This window comes from Pseudonaja textilis, chromosome 3 (genome assembly GCF_049901715.1).
Source record: "Pseudonaja textilis isolate UNSWEBS1 chromosome 3, rPseTex1.2, whole genome shotgun sequence".
NCBI classification, from domain to species: Eukaryota; Metazoa; Chordata; class Lepidosauria; order Squamata; family Elapidae; genus Pseudonaja; species Pseudonaja textilis.
This window is the reverse complement of record NC_141992.1, coordinates 62,013,576-62,034,548: the sequence shown is the minus strand read 5'-3', so window position 1 is coordinate 62,034,548 and position 20,973 is coordinate 62,013,576. Positions and strand designations below refer to the sequence as shown.

At 36.7% G+C, this 20,973-nt stretch overlaps 1 protein-coding gene across 3 annotated transcripts; it reads left to right on the top strand.

Moving 5' to 3' along the window:
- The first annotated feature begins 17 nt into the window (after nucleotides 1–17).
- NDC1 (NDC1 transmembrane nucleoporin) lies at nucleotides 18–20,066 on the top strand. Of its 3 annotated transcripts, none has more exons than XM_026707121.2 (18): nucleotides 18–119; nucleotides 2,245–2,365; nucleotides 2,930–3,031; nucleotides 3,416–3,596; nucleotides 4,503–4,641; nucleotides 6,271–6,376; nucleotides 7,423–7,474; nucleotides 9,531–9,663; nucleotides 9,919–10,011; nucleotides 10,355–10,436; nucleotides 11,174–11,332; nucleotides 13,210–13,467; nucleotides 13,582–13,700; nucleotides 15,494–15,544; nucleotides 15,870–15,933; nucleotides 16,850–16,950; nucleotides 18,271–18,431; nucleotides 19,774–20,066. In XM_026707121.2, the coding sequence occupies exons 1-18, from the start codon at nucleotides 87–89 to the stop codon at nucleotides 19,835–19,837; spliced, it is 2,019 nt and encodes a 672-aa protein (XP_026562906.1). In that variant the 5' UTR covers nucleotides 18–86; the 3' UTR covers nucleotides 19,838–20,066. The 3 variants fall into 3 exon arrangements, with proteins under 3 accessions (XP_026562906.1, XP_026562904.1, XP_026562907.1); XM_026707119.2 differs by having other exon boundaries at nucleotides 6,268–6,376; XM_026707122.2 differs by lacking the exon at nucleotides 13,210–13,467 and having other exon boundaries at nucleotides 6,268–6,376.
- Nucleotides 20,067–20,973: the final 907 nt, after the last annotated feature.

Below are 20,973 nucleotides of genomic sequence, written 5' to 3'. Positions count from 1 at the left end.
AAGCCATTGACCTACTACTGGCAGGAGAGCGATGGCTGCTGGGAGTACATCCGGGAACCGATACCGTTCATTGCTTTTTTTGCACGATGGGAGATGTTTCAACGCGGGAACAGCTCGGTGTATGTATAATTCCACGCTCGTATTAAACGCGCCTAAAGACTAAGCGTGCACGCCGGTTATCAACATATTCGTGACTGCGATGAATAATGATTCGTGATACAAAAGTGTCTAAAGGATACTTGCTTGATACTCGCATGAGAATCTGCAATTGCTGTATGCATTTGGGGGACTCGTGTCAACACGCGCCTGCAATGGCTCAGCGTAGATGATGAAAATACAAAGACGCCACGCTTTTCAAATTTAAATTTTCTATTAAGCTGGACCTCTTTTTTTCCTCCATAAAAAATCCTGAAATTGCCACTGGCAGATCGTTTGCTTTTAACGAAGAAAGGAGCCGTAATGCTATGAGCAGGTTTCAATGGCTGGGTTCACGTGGGAAGCTAAGCCCTAAAGCAGTTGCTTTGCACGTAAATATGTGTAAATCCAGTAATTGTGATATACAAAATATGGCTTTGTATTTATCTGTGAAGCCTGCATTGTCTTTCATTCAACAATTAAAATAAACCATAACTTTATCACTAAGCTTATGTATGAAACCAGCTAGTCTGTTAAATCCTGAAGCTTTTTTTTTTTTTGTAATCTTGAGAAGGGAATAAACTAAAGAAATTTTGCTGAATTGCTAGTGCAGGAAGATTTCTCCTTTTAGGAAATTGAGCATGGGAAATGGAGATTCTGCTGCTTGTCACCTTAAAAGGAAAATAACTTGTAGTCTTCCCCAATCTAGTGTCATCCAGATATTTTGGAATTACAACTTTCAGAAGTCCCAACCAATCTTTGGCCAAGTTGGTTAAGAATCATAACACACCTGAAAAGCAGGAAGTTGGGAATCTGAAGGCTAAGGATTATGGCATATTTAATTATATTTTTATCCCATTCATCCTCAGTAAGGTCAATGCTGCATTTGCATACTTTATATCAGTATGCAATCATTGTTCATTCTGTAACTATTGAAAAAGCTTATCTATTAGTGTTTATCTATTAATAAGATCATCAAAAATATCCTCCAAAATAATCCCAAAGTAAATTACACAACATTAAGGGCATCAGTGATCAGGCTAGCTAGCAGGTCAGGGAGAAAGAGAGTTAAATGTAACCAGTCTCAATAAAAGTGATGGACTGAGCCCCCTTTCCCCATCTTTTTCATGTCAATAGTACTTTTAAACAAAATGCTGTCCAAGTATTGTATGTTTTAGTTACAATTGGTCTGAGCAAGTACAGGTTTTTTTGTGGATTGGACAACTGTACATGCCTTTGAGAGCTACTTAGACAATAATCCCACGTGCTAGCAAGGCTGGCAGCTTACTGGAACTTGAACTGTGAACGTTCAGCTGTGTGAATGGAGCTTTAGAATCAGAATTTTTCATAACTCTTGCGTGCTTCACTCTGCCTGTATAAACTCTGAAATCACTGACTTCCAAGATTGAAATCTGTGATTATAAAAGTACCCTCTTTCCCACAGCCTCTGGATAATTTTAGTGAATTTGCCACTCGTACTTTACGGGTGTGTTCGTGCACCATATTTTATCTAGTTTGATACGATACAAGGGTTTTTAATGGAATAATTTGAGGGCCACCCTTGTTTGCTAGGGAGCAAGCCTTTTGGACAGTACCCAAGTCAAGTTACACTATTTGGCAAATTTATGCCTCTTTTATTATTGAAATACAAAAGATTAAAATAAAGTCTGTGGAAGCATGGTAGGGGTCTAGGTCATCCTACCCATGGTGTGAGAAAGGGTGGGAGTTTGTAGATGTGTTAAAAAAAACTAAAAGAAATGATGATGCTGAAATTGCCTTATTTTATCCCTGTTTCTGCTTCCAGTTCCCATTCTTGGATGCTAGAGGGATGGGATTATCTTAATTTCAGATTAACTCCCCTTGTTCTAGTGACCTGTAACAATCTCAGATTAAAAACTGTTTAAGTTATTCCACTGTGATCTCTGTTTGGATTTATGTGACATATTTTATATAAAACTGAGTATGTGTAGTCAAATGTGGCCAGAATTTTTATTTTTAAATGTCAAGTTTATCTTTCCCCAACCATCAGAATTGCAAATGTTTGATCTAAATGTTATTTGGTAATTTGTGTGTTGGTGTATGGAAACAAAGTGCATTTTTTCTCTCTAGATCTTAAGATGGAGAGCAGCAACAAGCATTGCTTGGTCGGTGCTATTGCTTCCTCTGTGTGTGGCAGTGTTTATCAGCATTACCAGTATTGACCTCTTCCATCCTATTCAGTGGATCACAAGTATGTACAAAATTCACCCAATGTTGGATAACCATGCTATAGAATAATACTACTGCATAGTACTTTGTTGTATTTTAATCACGCTGCTTTGTACCTATGTTGATAACGCTTATACAGCATTTCAGATTGTCACATCTCTGATCATGGTTTATGATAACCTCTGATTAATTTAATTAGAGGTTTAGTTAACTAAAAAAGCCATCTGACAAAATCTTGTCAACATAAAACACTGCCAGAATAATTTAGTTGCCTTTTGCCAACTCTTAGTTTTTACTAAAGTTAGATAAAACTAAGATTCGGGGAAAGGCAGCTAAAATTTTCTCTGCAAGCATGGATTGTACATGCAACCATGGACACTGAGTTGAGAATTGTCCTGGAGACTATGGAGTCTCTGGTGCTCTCTGAGCTTGGTTGTTTTCTTATAGACATTTCATTATCCAATTAGGTAATATCCTCAGTGCAGAGACTCTTTGAAATTCAGATTTACAGGTCCGAAACTGTTGTTTCAGTTATAGCTGCTTAATAGTCTTTTCTCAAAAGGAATTCACTTTTTTTCTGTTCCAGATTCTTTCAATGATTTGTATACATCCTATGTGATCTTTTGCATACTACTGCTGTCTGTAGTGATATTGGTAATAAATGTCTTCAATGTTCAATTTCACACAGGTGGGTACTGAAAGACATCGATTAAGTTGTACAGCTTGGCCCTGATTAGTGTCTTGAACATATCCTTACTTTTAAGCTTCATTTTGACATCTCTCTTATTCTATAATCCAAAGAGAAATTGAGTTATTCTCCTAATTGTTCCTTGAATCATCAATATCTAAGACTTTTCAGAAAGCTGGCCTTTATCATTGAACAACATCTCTGAAGGTGGTTTGATGGGTGGGATGGTTTGAATATCATTACTTTTCCTATTAAGAGCTGTCTAATAGTAAAATAAATGGTGGTGGTTGGAATGCCTTAGTTTGGAACATGATGCAATAGGAAGGAAATCTAAGGGAGTGGTTTAAGGAGGAGATGGTTAATTTTGTTTTCTTTACTTTGCAGTTGTGCCTTCTATTCACTGCTCCCGATTAGCCTTAATAAGCAAGATTATCCACCCGCAGCAGGTGATCCATTCAATTGCCCATGCTGTGATGGGGATGCTGGTGGCTTGGTGTGCTGCAGTTATGACCAAGGGGAAGTTCCTTTTTTTGTCCATGCCCTGCACAGCTACAACAACAGAAAGGTATAATCCCGAAGCTTTCCATTTATACATAACATGTAAAACTGAATAAAAACAGCATTACCAAATTTTTTAAAATACTGTTTACACCTCTTGGCTTGTCTGGGGATCTTCTCCGGTCAGTTCATTGATCTTTGTGTACCAGCAACAGACAAGCTATAGTGGATGGCATAGCAGACTGGTGGGTGTGTTCGTAATCTTTCCCCACTGCAAAGACAGAGTGCAGATTTTGGGTTTGGACATCATGTTTTTTGCCTTAATGACTTAGGTATTCATGTATGTTGTACAAACAAGGCCAATAGTAATCCTTCTCCCGCCCTCCATTTCAAATGAAGAAATCACACAAATAATTTTGTTCAGACCAATTGCTTCTTTAAGGATTAAATCGTTGTAAGAAATCATTGGCACCAGTAAGCAGAAGTATTTTCTTTTGGGCTACCTCTGAGTAGAAGTCACGTTGAGGCTTCTTGCTTCTGAGATATTAATCAGTCAGAAAAAAAAAAACTATTTTCACAGCAGCTAATTACAGTCCTGTAATATTTGTACATCCCTGTTAGATAGTGCTAAGACACTTGTGCTGTGGGAAAGAACTTGTGTGAAACTTTGCTGTTTGTTTATAAAATAAGGGGAAATAGTTTACAAAAAAGAGGATTCCTATCCCTTCCAAAAGTACCAAATCATCATGTATTTAAACCAATCTTCTCCATTCTCATGATCTCCAGATTTTTTTTGAATATTTATCAAATGGAAATTCCTGGAGTTCTGATTTCAACATATTTGAAAGTTCGCAACATTCCATATATATCTTTTTAAGAAGTTCAAAATCAGATCCTATATTTTTGAAACTGAAGCAAAGAATAGAGTTCTGCGTGACTGCATGCAAAAACTAAAATTGCTGTTTTGCTGCAGTGCTGCTGATGCTACCCTTCACACATGCCTGAATGAATACCATCTCTTCCTTTTACTCCTTGGAGCTTTTATGGGTTACAGTTACAGCCTCCGATATCTTGTCAACAATTTGAACTACCTCCCATTTCCTGCCATACAAGTAAGTTGGTAAAATACAAGTGTATGAGGACCTTATATCTGATCTTGCAATAGTCGCCAGGATATGCCCAGGAAAAATACCTACAATATTCACACATTAAGCTAAGCCAATGCAGGCTTGGCTTTTTAACGTAATGGAGAAAACCTTCCACCCTGTGGCTTTATGCTGTGGGTTTTTTTATAGGATACATTCATGTGTTACTTTAAAAACCAATACAATCAAGTCATATAATGGCTTGTTATGACGTTTCAACTCTTAGGATGAAAGTTGGGAATGCTGCATGTAGGGAGATACAATTTAACGAGGACAATTTTATATATGTGTGACTTGTTAAACAGAAAAATATGTTTTCTGTCCCCTTTTCTGTGAAACCTGTCCATCTCAAGATTGTTAGGCAACTTTGCAACTGGCTACTTGGGAGTTATTTATTTTCATTATTTATAAGCCACTCCAATTAATTCCTGCAGTGATTGAAAAGGCAAGTATAAAACAGCTACAACCTTAAGACAACAATAAGATTGTTGTACAACTTTACTTACGTATTGTAAACTGTTTTTGTTATGAAGATAGCAGAATCTCTTTGTGTGTTACCTAGAGAATAGTACCTAAAAGAACATGTCAAGTTAGGACAAGAATATTATGTATAGCTAGCAAGAGTATTTATTTATTTGATATATATCTTTATTTTCCCTCAATAATGACTCTCCAGGTCAATTTTAGCAATCTCTTGATTGATGTGGAAAATCTTTATCTAACTTGGGTTAAGTATATTTGGTACCTTTTACTTAATCTATGACATATCAGAAAATTTTAGATCTTGAACCAGCTTCATTGAATTTCAACTTTTGTATTTTTTCACATTGTTAAATTGAAAAAAAATGGGTATTCTAATTCGTCTAGATCAGGTTTATTTATTTTGGAAGACCTGCTTAGTCACCAGGAAAACCAGAAATGGAAGACCTGTTATACAATGTGATCATTTTTTTTTTCAAAAAAATTTGGAACCAGACCTACAGCTGCATGAATTCACATAAAGTTGCAAGAATGTTACTGCAGTTTAAAATTAAAGTAGAGAAAAAGTGGTTCTATGTATAGTGGTTGAGAAAAGTGACTGATCAATAATATGGGGCAGAAGTGAACACTAAACTTGGACAAATATATCTGATATTTATCATTTCCACTACCAAATATGCTGCTGTGTGCAAAATACACCTTTGTTTCTTTGACGAAGGACAGATCTTAGCATAGTCTTAACTTTATACTGTATATACTTATGGTAGAACATGGAACCCTATATTTTACTGTCAAAATATATGAAAAAAAAATGATTTTATCAAAATACACCTAGTGCAACCTCCTTGTGCTGAATGCCTGTCATGGGATATGTCACAAAGCAATAATGCAACTAAACAAGTATATTGATGTGTAGTTGCAGTGCGTAAATTATACCTAATAAATGTTTTACTGTGTTAAAGAAGGAAAAGAAATAAAACTTTAACCTGAAACTTTATCAGGTAAGCTCCTATAATGTGGCAGGATTGGAAGATTGTCCAATTTAAAGCATGAAAAAGTCTTCACGTTCAGTATGATATTCCATGCAAAAATATATGTATATAATTTTTTCAGCAGTACAAGTATCTGCGCTTCAGAAGATCTCTTCCACTGCTGGCAAAACATAGTTGTGTGGAGTCATTTTATATGGTTAGAAACTTCTGTGCTGCTTATTACTTCTTCGGTAAGAGTTCCTTCTCTATCCCTTCCTTTCCCGTTCTGCAAAACGATAGAAAGAGGTGAGGCACTGAAGTTGGTTTTAAGGCAGAATGAATCTAACTTTTGGTCCTGGGATCAATGGAAGAGGAGTTATTGCAGCTGTTCCTTCCTCCCCCCCCCCTACATCCATATGGGCAATATAACTGTGAGAGGAGCCTATTTATTGCATTTATTGTATACGGTGCCCTCTTTCAAACGTTCAAGATTATGTCCATAACACTCCCTCTCATTGTTTCTCAATTGTTTCACCACAACCCTGTGAAATAGGATGGATGACAGAGTGATAGATTCTGCTAATGACTGAGAATGGGTCTGATTGCCTTGACTATTATATCATTCTGGCTCCCTAGAAAAACTGGCCATTTGGGGGAACACAGCAAGATTGTTCTGTGTGATGATATTACTTTTTGCCAAGTATAGCAGCTAGTTTTCGGCAACTCCACCAGATTAAGCCCATTACTGTGACTTCAGAAGTCCAAGTTAGTAGAGCATAGAAAAACATGTTTTGTTATAAGATGCAAGAAACATTTCTTTGTGTGTTTTGAGTAATGTAAAATGTGAGTCTGTATAAATGGTGATCTGAATCTACTCGAGAAACCAGGATCACTCTCTCTTCCCCTCCATACTGATACTTCTGTTTGCATTTTGATAGTATTGGTAGCACCCTTAAGATGTCACAGAAGGAAGATGTGTCTTTCTCTCTAGGGTTCAAATTTTTTTCTCTGCACCTGGAGCATTCTATAGATACAAGAAGGTATTTATATTGGGTTGTGATCTTGACATAATGAGACTCTGAAATCAGTGGAACAGGTTTATTATAACCAACCATGCCCTGTTGATGGTGCTCAGTTTATTCTAACTAAATTTGGATCCAAATCAGCATATTAAAAAACAAACTCTTTGGGTTTTGTATTGGCAGTATAATTTTTTTGTTGAAAGTTCTGCATGATTTACCAAAGCAATATATCCCTGTGATGTTACCCCTTGATTGTCCTGTTTATGATTTCTCAGGTTATATTCCAAGGACATGGATAATGACCACAATGAACTTTCGTGCTGATAGGTTAGTACCTATAAACATGTATTTATGTTGAATTGTATCTTCCCTGCTCTATAAACTATAAAAAGCATATACTATAAAAAGCAAAAACTATAAAAAGCTTGGAAGCAAGGTGAAGGAATAAAAGGGACTTCACCTGTTTTCTGTGACTGTGTTTGTTTTGTCTTCCACCCTGGGTCATCATACTGATGGAAGACAAAACAAACACAGTCACAGAAAACAGGTGAAGCCCCTTTTATTCCTTCACCTTGCTTCCAAGCTCCAAGTATCCTTGATGGAAGACAAAAAACTCCCACACAGTTACAAGAAGAAGGAAAAAGGCAACACAAACCAGGCAACATAAGGGCTTCAGGATGTCCACAGATAACAGAATACACACTGGGAAGGATGCCAAACAGAGGAACTATAAACTGGAGATATTTTCCTGCTATAGTTTCCAGTGTTTGCCTGTACGCAGGTCCGTCCTCTTACTCAGTTGTCACAGCTGCAGCCCATGAAGAGGATCAAGGCCCTCTCCTTCCAAGTAGACCACGTTTTTCCCTTATCCTCTCCTCCCTGCATGCCCTAGGATGGATAGGGGATGGGCCTGGGTCCTTCTCTGACTGTTCAGCTGGCCTCTGCCCTTCCCCAGCCTCCTCCACAATCTCCGGAGCCACACTTCCACTCCCTGTTGGCTGATCCTCCTCTCCCTCAGAGTTAGTCTCCACCAGGGGCATGACAATAAGTGCTTCCAGTTAAGATCACAGTTTGTAATGATAAACTTTGCTTTTTAAGTATTATTGATGAGGACATAATGCTTCTAAGAAGGGATTATATTCCAAGAATGTATCTGTAAATTGAAAGGATTCTGTACAATGGTTTCAAGGGACATAATTGCAGTTGATAGCATGAATCTAATAGAGTTATAAACTATTTTTGTGAAACTTTTGTTTGATAACTTTAATAACTAAATTCCTTAAAAATGTTTTCCTAAAAAACAGCATATACATATTCTAAAATATTGGTGATGATATCACAATAACAATATATTGAGCAATCATCAACCAAACTTACTGAAAAAACAGCTTTGAATATTCGTTTTTTTCACTTACATAGCTTGTAGATAGTTCTCGATTGTAAGGAAGCTTGTTCACTATAACTATAAGTTGTGACAGTTGTAAAGCAGATTACTCTTGTGACCAACCTGATTTTACAATGGCGGTTGTTAAACACCACAGTTCTTTAGGTGAACCAATTGTTTGCTATTGACTAGTTTTGCAAGATATTGGCAGTGCCAGTTTTCAGTAAAAAACAACCCCTCATACATATTCATGTGACTGTGAGAACCGCAAACCATCTGTGAGATCCGTGTATCTGCCATTCTTCAATGGAAGAAGAAGGGTGGGGGGGTGATGGTACAAGTAATCCTTTTTGATGTAACCTGAATATATTAAATCCTATATTGATTCTGTATAACTTGCATATGATATACAACTGGAGGAGTGGAGCCAGATGTCCAGAAACTTGTCACCTCTTGAAGAGATAACAAGATGAGAAGGAACCATAAAAATTCCAGCTCTGGAAGACACTCCTGGGAACTCTGCTAAGAAACCTTCCCAGAGAAGGGAAAGGGGCAATTAACATGTTGGTTCTTTGTTTGACTAAATCCACATCTAAATAAGGGGAGAGGTTCTAACTTCCTTTATCTATGACTGTATGCCTGGGGATATCTTAGACTCTGCTTTGCCTAGTGTTGAGATAAAATCCCTTTCAATAAAGGATTCCTTTTGAAACACATGGTTTTCAGAAGTTCATTCTTTTGGTTGAAGGGAAAAAGTCCAATGCTTACACCATCATATATGCCAAAATTCAGTCATATGACCATGGGGACTGGATTATAAATTCCCTTGGTGAGGTCTAACTTTGAATTGTTGCTAAGCAACCAGTTGTAAGTCAAGGATTAGCTATACTGTGTTTAGGGCTCAGAAAATTGTGTTTTTGATAAATTGCTTATGTATTCATATTACACCTATCAAATTGTAGGAAGGAATTTATTTTTATTCTTTTATTTGTCTTTCAGCAATCTTCCTCTTCTAGACACAGTGGCTGGTCTCCTGGATTTGTCTCTTCTGTATCATAGCTGGTTATGTGGTCTGTTTCTACTCATGACTTGGTACATTGCATGGCATCTCTTCAGAATTTTTTCAACCGAGGTGGGTGCCACAGGCCTCCTGCTACTCAAACACACTATCCCTGCTCTCAAAGTAGATTTTTATTTTTAAAAAAACCCTGTTTAATACAACTTATGTTATAATAAAGTCCGCATCATGGCATTATTGAATAACTAGCATTCTCATCAATCTGTTGATTTTGCTACTTTGACTTGCAAATGAGTATTTTATGCCTTAAGCAACATCAATAAAAGATGGATTCTTATTCTTGCTTCAGTATATGTGTTCTATTTTCAGGCACATCACTTTCCTGTCCAGCCAACTTTTGCAGAAGAAGCAGACCAGTGTTTACCTAAAATCTTAAACAGCAACCCCCCACCCCTTTTAAAGGTATGGCTCTGGTTGGATGTGGAGGCTGCCAGGCGGTATGATTACGTGTGTGATTATAATAGAAATACTACAAGGAGAATTTGGCAACAACACTGAGTTTTTATTATTAGTTGGCATGTCAAAATCACATTAGCTGTAGGTTACCCTTAGATTGGCACTTGTTTGTTGTCAAAGCCAAGCAAACTACACTATGTCTTAATTTAATTTGTGAATCCAACCACATGTTCTGATTGCCCTTTTTAAAGTTTTTTGAAGAAACTTTGTATGATTATGGTTCAACTCTGGAAATTACAAAGCAAATTAAGCCAGCTTTGCACTATTTCTAAAAAACATTTCTCTGTAGTTTTTGGCTTTACAGGACCTGATGTTTCTTTCTCAATATTCTTCTGTGCGTCGTCAAGAGGTCTTTAGCCTCAGCCAACCAGGTACTTGAAAAATTACTGATGTTTTGTTAAATGAAAAGGGAAGTAATAAAGAGTGAGAAATAAATTGATTTCATTTGAGAAGAGTTGTATTTGCATTTGATGTTTTGAATGTGAGCATGATGTAACTTTTTATTATGAATATTTAGTTATAAAATGTACTTATACATTACAGATACAGATATTTATATTTTTGGGAATTCAAAGTATTTATGGTCAGAATAAAACTGACTAAGAAAATATCTTAAGACTTAAAAAGAAAATTATTTGTACTTTTTGTCCATTGGTGAATGTAAAGAGGTGTTAAAACAGAACATGGCAATTAGAATAATTACCTTGCATATTTTCCCTAAATTGTTGTTAGTCAATCAACCCATATAGTAATATATCGGGATATCACTTCTGACATTCCAGTATGTGTAAGCTTGATTCTGATAATTTAACAGCTTAGAAGCAAAAGACTTCTAATTAAAAGTTTATATTGTATGAGGATGTAAAATTCTGTACATATATTGCTCCATTAAATTTGGTCTGGTTATGTGTATTAGATTAGAAACTGTATCTCACATTGTTGATTGATGCTGTTGCAACAAATGATTATTACTATTAGTATTACTAAATTATGTTTTTGTCAAATAAGTGGTTTTCTTTCTGCTCTAAATCTAATTAAAATCAGAATTGAAGGGACTATTTAGGTTATTGTAATACGTACTAATTGGCATTCTGTGTATCTCTGACAGGTGGACATCCATACAACTGGACTTCAATTTGCGGGGAGTGTTTGAACCTACTAAGCGATCTGACACAAAAGCTGATAATCCAACAAGAGATTGCAGCTGCAAATGGAAGATTGAAACAGCCATCTGCAGGAGACTTGACACAGTCCTTCAGTTCTCCAGGTAATGGACAATGTTTAATCCAACGCTACCAAATCTGAGGTGCCAAGATCTAGATGATTGCTAGGTGGCAGCAGAGAGATAGAGATATTTCTTTTCTGCCATCTAGTGGTCATTTGGATTTGCAAAATCAAAATCTGGTAGCCTTACTATGCATTTTTTGAGCCTTTAAATCACATCAAGTTTATCAGACAGGAAAGAACTGCATTAGGAAAAGAGTTGGCTAGCGTACTAATGTAGCATTCATGAAGGAGTGATAAAAAGACCAGAGTGAGGTTTTTCACTGGCATTTTATTTATTTATTTTGTCCAATAACAAGCAACATGCTAATGAACTGCTTTAGATTTAATTTCTTGGCATAGTTTCATAGGCATAATGAAATCATGTCAGGCCCCCCTCTCCTCCAACAAACACATGACTACATTTTGGACATCGGTAACCAGCTGACATGTATGACTGGTTGCCTCACAATCACAAGACCACAATTTGTGATTATTATTTTTTTGCCAGTTTCTGGCAAAAGTACCCATTTGGGAGAATGATTTGCATTCTACAACCAGATGGTTTGCTTAACAATCACCATTAAAACAATTGTAAAATCAGGTCTGGTCATGTAGTGCTTCAGCCTATGACTTTCCAGTCCCAATTGTGGTTGTGGTTGAGAGCTGTCTGTACCCAAATATATTATTGTGGCAATTTATATTGCTGTGGTCTATGTCCTAATACATTGGGTTATTCAGACTCTGTTATCAAGGATAACCATGACAAGTATAATTAAAGAATTTCAGAAGAATGGATCTTTAATTTTTTCCCCACATGTGGGCAACCTGTAGGTTGTGGTCTACATATGGCACCTTAGCATCTCATTTGCAGTCCTCATAGCTTGCATTGTAGAGATTTATGTGCAAATAGTCCAATTTCAGTTATTCTATATTTTAGGTTCTTGGGATTTTTTGTCCCAAATTCGAGAATTTAACACTTTTGAGAGCAAGTATTCTCCTTATTGAGTATCTACAATAGTCCCAAATCAGCACAAAAGAAATATTTGGGGCCACTTTTTTAGATGAGGGAGTCAGTTGAGTCATTCTCAATTCTATTCTCAAATTTCTGAAATAAATGGGTCCTCTTCCTTCTGATAACATCCTAAGATAATCTTCAAAGATCTCAAGACTGAAAGGCTCCTAGTTACTTTGATCTTCTAAACCCTGTTCATCATTTCTATTCTGCTCCCTCAATATAATATCTATATTGCCAGCCATTCTTCATGATCAAAAGATACCAAACAGTCTCCAGATGTAACTTGGAGATTCATTATTGGATTTGCATCTTTCCATAAGTCATGGCTTGTCTTAACCATGTCTTATTGAAGAAGCCCAAAGTAAGCTATACATTGTGATTTATAAACCTCAGCGGCGGAGTTCAGACAACATGCTAAGTCAACCACAATATATTCAGTCGCTTTCCCGTTTTCTGTCTTTGTAAATGGCCTTTCTGCAGTACCATTTAATAATAATAAATTCAGCTGCTATAAAGTTGTATGTACATATCTATTAAAATTACTTCCACAGTCGGTTTCAAAATGTGAATCTAGAAATGCAAAATATCAGAAAGTAGTAAGATGTTTCTTAGAAAAATCATTTTTGTTTCATCAAGCCCATTCCGAGATATTTTAATATCGATTTAGCACAGCCACTTCAGAGCTCAGCAGTCTTGCTTTTCTTAATGGAAATTGTAGCAGTAATTTTCTTTTGTGTTTCATACAAGTACAAAAAGAATTAACTCCGTTTTTGCTGCATCCAAGTTAGCAGCTGCCACTTACTTTGTTGGTGCAAGGCATCCTGAATGTAGCTTTTTAAAATATGATTCCTTGCTTGGAGCAGCTCCTGAAGGAAGCTCATTTCAGACGCCAAGGACCAGCATATTTCCACGAGCCCATATGCATCCCCTGGTTAAGTCGTCTCTGTTGCCCTTAAAAACATCACCTGCACCTGATCTTGGAAGCAATTTAGGATCACCTTTTAATACTTCCCTTTTGGGTCATAAGCCTGGACTGTTGGAGTTAAACTCTCCTTGGCATGGATCTGTCCAAAGTCCCCATATTATGAGAAGAGGACCAAAACTATGGACATCAAGTTCAGGTAGGAAATATTATTATGTCAATTTTGATCTTGATCGTCCAGTAAGATAATTATTGAGGAACTTTGTTTTAAAGAAATAACTTTTTTAAAAAACAGGATGGATTTCTCTTACAGATCTGCAATTGACAGGCTATCCTGATGAACCTCACCCAGTGATGGTGGTTGCAAAAGATGCTAAGGAAGCAGCAGAGCCAGGTTCTTTCTGTATGTGGTTACAGAACAAGAAAGAGCAGGTATTGCCACGAATCGAGCAATACATTTGTCTGCACGGTATATATTCTTTAAAGGTGGTTCCTTGGTGGCCTCCTGATGGCTTCCTCATTGGCTTTGCTTGTGGGAACCAGCATGAAGATCTCAAATGGTGATCATGTGACCACTGGATACGGCAATGTTGTATTTACAAGCCAATCACTGAGTGCCCAGATTGTGATGATTGTAAGGATACTGCTGTTGTGGCCCGCCAGCAGAGCTGGTGGCAGACTTGAACAGTGAGGAGGTTGGGGAGGAACATGGGCAAGTCCTGGTGTCTGGGGAAGGTTCTGATGAGTGCTCTGTGTCGGAGGCAGAGATGGGGCCAGGGCTGTTCAACAGTTATCAGCTGCCTTCAAAGAACAGCTGGAGCTTGTTCCCAATGTGTGCGTGCACAGAGCTGCCAGGAGAAGGGAATAGTTAAGCCACAAGGGTTGATTCGGGAGTAAAGGCACAGGTGGATGGTGAATGGCCCTTCCCATAGGGAATAAAGAGGAGTGAAAGGGGAGTGGTGTTTGCAGGAGACAATTCATTTGTTTAATTAGTGTGAAGATTTGTTCATGACTCAGAGACTCCTAGCCAACTATTTTCTTGTATAGCATTGCACTTGGAAGCTATCAGCCTAGCAACTCTCCAAGCCTGATAAGGTCTGTGGTTGTAATTCACTTTTGAAAGACTGTTTGGCGGGACTTTGCTGGATGTGAATTATAGGAATTCACATTAGCCTAATAAAAAGGGGTTTTGTCAGGAAAGGAGTCTGTTTTGTGATTTTGTGAAGCCTAGGTCAGAACAACTGCAATAGCTGGAACTCCAAGGACTGGCCATAGGTACCACTTGCTAAGCATTGCTATAAGTTCAAACAGTTGCTGAATAATGGTTATTAAGCAGACACACTTATATAGTGCATTTCCTTTTTAAAAAAAACATAATTCCAATCATTTTAAGACTTGGTATATTTATAACTCAGGATCAAGCAAACTGGTGCTTCCAGATACCTAAATATCTGTCTTAGTGGTCACAAAGCTCCTTGATCCATTCCAGATGGTATCTTATGAAGATTATTTTAATTAAAGGTAGCCATGTTGCAGAACAAAATTGATAGCATCATATTTATATGCTGGTCCAGCTAGGATGGTAGAGAGCCCCAGGGAGCTAGTTTATGCTTTGGTAAAATTTTCTTTTTTAATTGACAGTGTTCCTCAGGTCACCAATTTTGACAATAGGCAGATCTAAGGCAAGGATTTTATATACTCTTATAATTCCAGTTGTGCTCTCTATTGTCCAGCCCAGTATTGGTAGTCCTTGACTTATGACCACGGTTGAGCCCCAAATTTCTGTTGCTAAGTGAAAAATTTGTTAAGTCAGTTTTGCCCCCATTTTACGACCTTTCTTCCCACAGTTGTTAAGTGAATCACTGCAATTGTTAAGTTAGTAACACAGTTTGCCTTTCCCATTGACTTTGCTTGTCAGAAGGTCATAAAAGGTGATTACATGACCTCAGGACACCACAATTGTCATAAATATGAATCAGTTGCCATGCATCTGAATTTTGATCACATGACTAGCGGGATGGTGCAATGCTTATAAATGAGAAAAATGGTCACAACACTTTTTTCAGTGCCGTTGTAACTTCAAACAGACACTAAATGAACTTCTGTAAGTCAAGGACTACCTGTAGAGCAGAAAAGCTTTGGTTAAAGCTTACAGCTGGAATTTTATATTATTCTGGACTACTTCATATGTTCTTTTGTGCTTCATAGATTTCTTCTTCTTTCAGATCAAAAGTTTCCTGTCAAAACGAGTCCTGATAATGTATTTTTTCAACAAGGTAAGACTGCATGCATAAGTCAATGATTGGCCTTGTTTGGATGGCAAGTATTCTTATTAATGCTTTTATTTAATCCTTAGACTATAATTTTGCGCAATGATTTTTAAATGGTATTTTTAAACTTTAAAATTTAAACTACTAATTTAAATTTTAATAATTGGTGTAATTTATCAGCTACTTGGTTTTCAAATAAATTAGAATTAATCAGTTGAACATTGAAAGTATTAACACCTTAAGTAGAGCTCTTTATTATTAAATTTGCTATTAGTATTTAAAACCTGCAACTAATTTCATTGATTAATTTGCAAAACATTTTACTCTTCAGCACCCCGAAGCATCAATCCAAGCCCTGTTTTCAGATACCCAAATGCATATTTGGGCTTTGGAAGGTAAATAATCTCTTCATTTAAAAAAAAAGATTTTTCATATTTCAAAAGATTACAAAAAATAAATAATACAGAAAATAAACAATGAAACAATAAAACACTATACTAAAAGTTTAACGAACTGCCAAAAGCCTCCATACCCCTAAACAAGTTTTAAAAAATAAATGTAAAAAACCCAGAAAATAATTGGAACAATCTCTTTATATCTGAAACATCTTCCAAATAAGTAACGCATTGCCATATATCTGTTACTTGCTCTGTTTTTTAAGGTAATTGAATATCAAAGATTAATCTTTGGGTGGCTTTTTAAGATATGTGCATACACACACGCCCTACAACTTTTGGGGTGCCAGGGACCAATTCCTTGGAGGGAGGTTTTCCCACAGCCCAGCGGGGGCGTGGTTTCACATGCTGCCTGGATCCCACAGATGGGGCTTCACTTGTTTTCATGGCCCAGTTTCTGGCATGCCATGGATCAGTGCTGGTCCATGGACTGGGGGTTGGGGACCTCTGCCCAACAGGACAGAAAGGCATAACCCTATCATTGGGTTTTTTATTGAGAAGTTGCAATACTTTTTTCTGTCACCTGTTTCACGGGTTAGCTTTTGGTAGGCTAGGTTAGACCTTTATGGAGACAGGAAGCAGACCAGTGTACAGGGTATTGGGTTTTGTTTTTTTTCAGATTCTCCTCTATTGATTCCAGCAAACAGCTCATCCACTCAATCTTTAGGACTTATTCAGGGGTTTGTGAAAATTGTTTTTAGATTTTGAAGATACTAAATCCTACATTGTTAATGAAGAATGGCTGCCACACAGTTTTCATAAAAGCCTGGTACCATGCCCCACGACAAAACACTGAAATCTTAAATTTCATGATATTTAACTGGTTGGAATTAAAAATTACCCTTTTTTTCTGAAGGTTTATCACATCTTGTAGCAAGCTCATTTACTGAAGATAGGTATGGTGTTGTTCAAACAACACTGCCAGCAATTCTGAGTACTTTGCTAACACTTCAGGAGGTAAGGAGCCTTAATTTTTTTCACAGAAAAAAGTATGAAGCCATAATGCATTACTAGAAAAAATGATTTAATTTGCTGTTTCTTTTAAAGTCTATTAAATGTTGTTCCTATGGTTAAAAAGGGTATATTGGTTAGGCTAAAATAAAAAAGATGCTTTTAAGGGTAAGGTGGACTATGACTGTAGCACTTCCTTCTGTAGCACCTTAAAACAGCTCTATCCTTTTTTGGATATTCCATAGCTACAGCTATTGTATATTCCCTGGAGGATTCATATTTGATTTAAGGAGCTGCAGATAAGTGCTCTCTTCCTGTCCTCATACTTTCTGAATCAATTTTTTTGGCTTTTGGATGCAAAGCATGCACGATCCATTCTTCTGTTTAAGAATTTTATCCTGTTGTTTAAACAGTATTGTTCAGAACAGCATTTTAATTGATAAAAGGTAATTCTATTCCTCATGGGGCTTAGCTTCCAAAGTTGATGCTAGCATTTTCATTATTTAGGGCTTACCGCAATCCGTTTGCATTGGAGAAGACATGGAAAGAACTTGCACAGCCACAAAAAATATCTCAATTATTAAAATTGTATTAACTTAGTCATTTTTCTGGGCATGATTTTCCCCGTGATTGCAGTAAGAGATCACGTGGTTCATTAAATTTTGGCTTAGTAGATGTATACCCCTTGAAATTTGTAAATCATGATAATATATTGTCCCTTAGCATGGACAATATGGCTGATTGACTGGCTTATTGAGTGAACTATAATTAAAGCACGGCTTAAAATATTTAACAGAATTTTTTCAGAATTGAATTATATTGGTTAGTTTTTAGAATGTTCTGATTTCTGAATTGTTTTAGTACGTATTTAGTAAATGACCCATGTGTTGGGTCATCTTTCAGAGATACTTTTTTATCCAAACAGAGAAACAGAACGACAACATATGGGCAAAAAACACTGGGAGCAAGAGTGACTTCTGACTTCCTGCTGGCTTCCCCATTGACTTTGCTTGTGGGAAACTGGCAGGGAGTATCAGAAAAAACGATTATATGGCTGACTGTGGTGGCCTGCGGCAGCCAAAAGTTGCAAATACGACTGGTCTGAAATCCTTTGAAATTCAGTGCCATAGAAGTAACGAATCCCTGATTTTGTACACATTCTTTAAGTTAGCACATTTGAAATATGATTAAAAAATAATTGCCCTAGAGTGTCCTATTTTGGCTAATTGAAGATACTGACAAGAGTTTTGGTAGTGTGTAGTTTTTTTACATAAGGCTAAAAATATTGTCAATATGTTTCTTTGTTGGATATTTTTTTCATTCTAGGTTATCGATAAACACTTCAAACTTCCTCATGTTTCCAGCAAACCTCCCAAAACTTCAGGAAATCTTGCAGACACTTCTTATAAGACCCTTCGATTTGCTTTGAGATCATCACTGAAAACTGCAATCTATCGGATAACCACCACCTTTGGAGAACATTTAAAGTGAGTTTGAAGGATCTAAACTGCATTAGTGTTCATTTCCTAATGGGCTAAAATATATTATGGATGAATGAAAACCATGGATGGACTGTTACTGGGAAAGATGGGAGGAACACTATCTACCTATCTTGAGCTCCTGAAGAAAAGATTAATCATCACATTGAAATGTCTATGGAGATTCTCAATCATCCAGGTCATGGCTGTTCCAAAGAGCTTTTTCCAAAAGGCAGTTGTCCTTCTTTTCTGTTTTTTGTTTTTCTTTGAAAACATCTCAACTTCTCATCCAAAAAGCTTCTTCAGTTCTAACCGGTAGGGAATAGAAAGATGTATAGTCTTCTGAATATAACCTGAATATAAGAAAGGCCAATTTCCTTTTGGATAAAGCACGTTAGGACATCACAATGAAATGTAATGCCTTGTTATATCAATCAAATAAGTATTAAAAGAAGACCAGCAACAACTAAGCCTGTTTTACCTATCTAAAAAAAAGGTAGGTAAAAACCAGTCTATGCTTCCTCTGACCTTGTATTGAAAACAGTTTGGAGTGAGCTTAAGTACATTCAACTTAGCATGCTTGAGATCCTTATGTTCAGTGTGGAAAGACTGGGGTAGAGCCAGCAAGGCAGGCACTCTGGAGGCTGCCCCCTGGAGCTCTTCAGACATGTGCCCTTAACAAATGTCTGAATAGGACTAAAGCCATTTCAGGATTGGAGGAAATAACTCATATCTGAATTTGATTTCTTAACTTCCTTATTTCAGATTCCTTTTCTTCAGCCAAGGTTATTTAGAAAAATGTTCCAGGAGGTTATCAGAACTTTTTATAGTGTGTATTTTAATGCATCTTGGAACAAGGTTTCAAAATATGAGACTCTAGAAAAAGTACAGAGAAGAGCAACCAGGATGATTAAGGGACTGGAGAATAAAACATATGAAGAACTGTTACAGAGACTGGGCATGGCTAGTCTAGTGAAGAGAAGGACCAGGGGAGACATGATAGCAGTTTTCCAATATTTGAGGGGCTGTCACAGAGAGGAAGGGGTCAAGCTATTTTCTAAAGCACCCGAAGGCCAGACAAGGAACAATGGATAGAAACTGAACAAGGAGAGATTTAACCTGGAAATAAGGAGAAGCTTTCTGACAGTGAGAACAATCAACCAGTGGAACAGCTTGCCCTCTGAAGTTGTGGGAGCATCATCACTTGAGACTTTTAAGAAGAGATTAGACTGCCATTTGTCAGAAATGGTGTAGGGTCTCCTGCTTGGGTGGGGAGGGTTGGACAAGTTGACCCATAAGGTCCTTTCCAACTCTGATTATCTGTTTTCTGATCTCTCTCTGTCTTTTTTAGTGCAGTGCAAGTATCTTCAGAACATAAGAAAAGACTGCGGCAGTTCTTGGAGTTCAAGGAATAGAGAAACCAAATTGCACATACCATTGGAGATGGATAGTGATGAGGCAGCAATCTCAGGTCAAACAAAATTAAAGATCTATCACACTGACTTCTCAAATATGTACTTTTTTCCTTTTTGGCAACTCATAAGTTGATGTGTATGTATTTTGAAATACATATACATGTATTTTTTAAACTTTTGGATTGTTTTACTATGATATTTTGTATAATAAAAAGATATTTAAACTAAATATACTTTGGACTAATTGAATAATATTTTGACTTATCTATGGCTGCTTTAATATACTTCTTGAAGCTCTTGGTCCTCTTATGATTTACTTTGTGTTGGTAACAATTGAGAAAAGATAAATTCACACAGATCTGATTGTCACCAGTTGCCACATGCATACAGATAAAATAGGCTTAGAGACAGGTTACTGCAAAATTGGTCTTCAGATGAGGTTTTTACATGTTCTTAAATCAAAGTCCCTTCTGAGAAGAGGGGAATGCAACCCACAGAATTCCTCACACCATGAAACAGAAAGAAGATACAGAATATTATCAAATATGGAATCTATTTTATCAGTGGTTGGAAAAAAGAGGTGGAGATTAAGAACGTAATATGTATTGTTAAGCAAATTAAATACCCAGACAATACAATGTGTATTAAACACTAAGTAATGTAATTAATAAAAATTAATAATAATAAAAAAGAATTTTTCACAACATAGACATCATTGACTGTGTTGATTAAAGACCCCAAAATCGTAAATCTAATAAATTTTGGAGACAATCAGAATGGAGAATACCTTTGCAAGTTAGATTTCTGGAATTTATATGCTAGCACAGCCTACCATGTTCTTTTAAGTTTTCTTGTGCTATCAAAATCAACTATGTCTAAAACATATTGTACCCAAAAGAACAATTTGATGTCTAATTCCATTCTATACTTGTTACACTTTATTGAAATCTTAGGAAGTTTTTTTAATAGGGTTGCTTAAATAACATCTCTGGGAATTTGGCTTTTCTTTGTCCTCAATAATATGCATCAGTTGGGCACATCACAATGAGGTATAATGTTTCCATCAATTTCAACAATGAGTGCCATATGGTTTTTGCTGTTCCCTTAATCTTTGCTTTAGCTCTATTCAAAAGGCT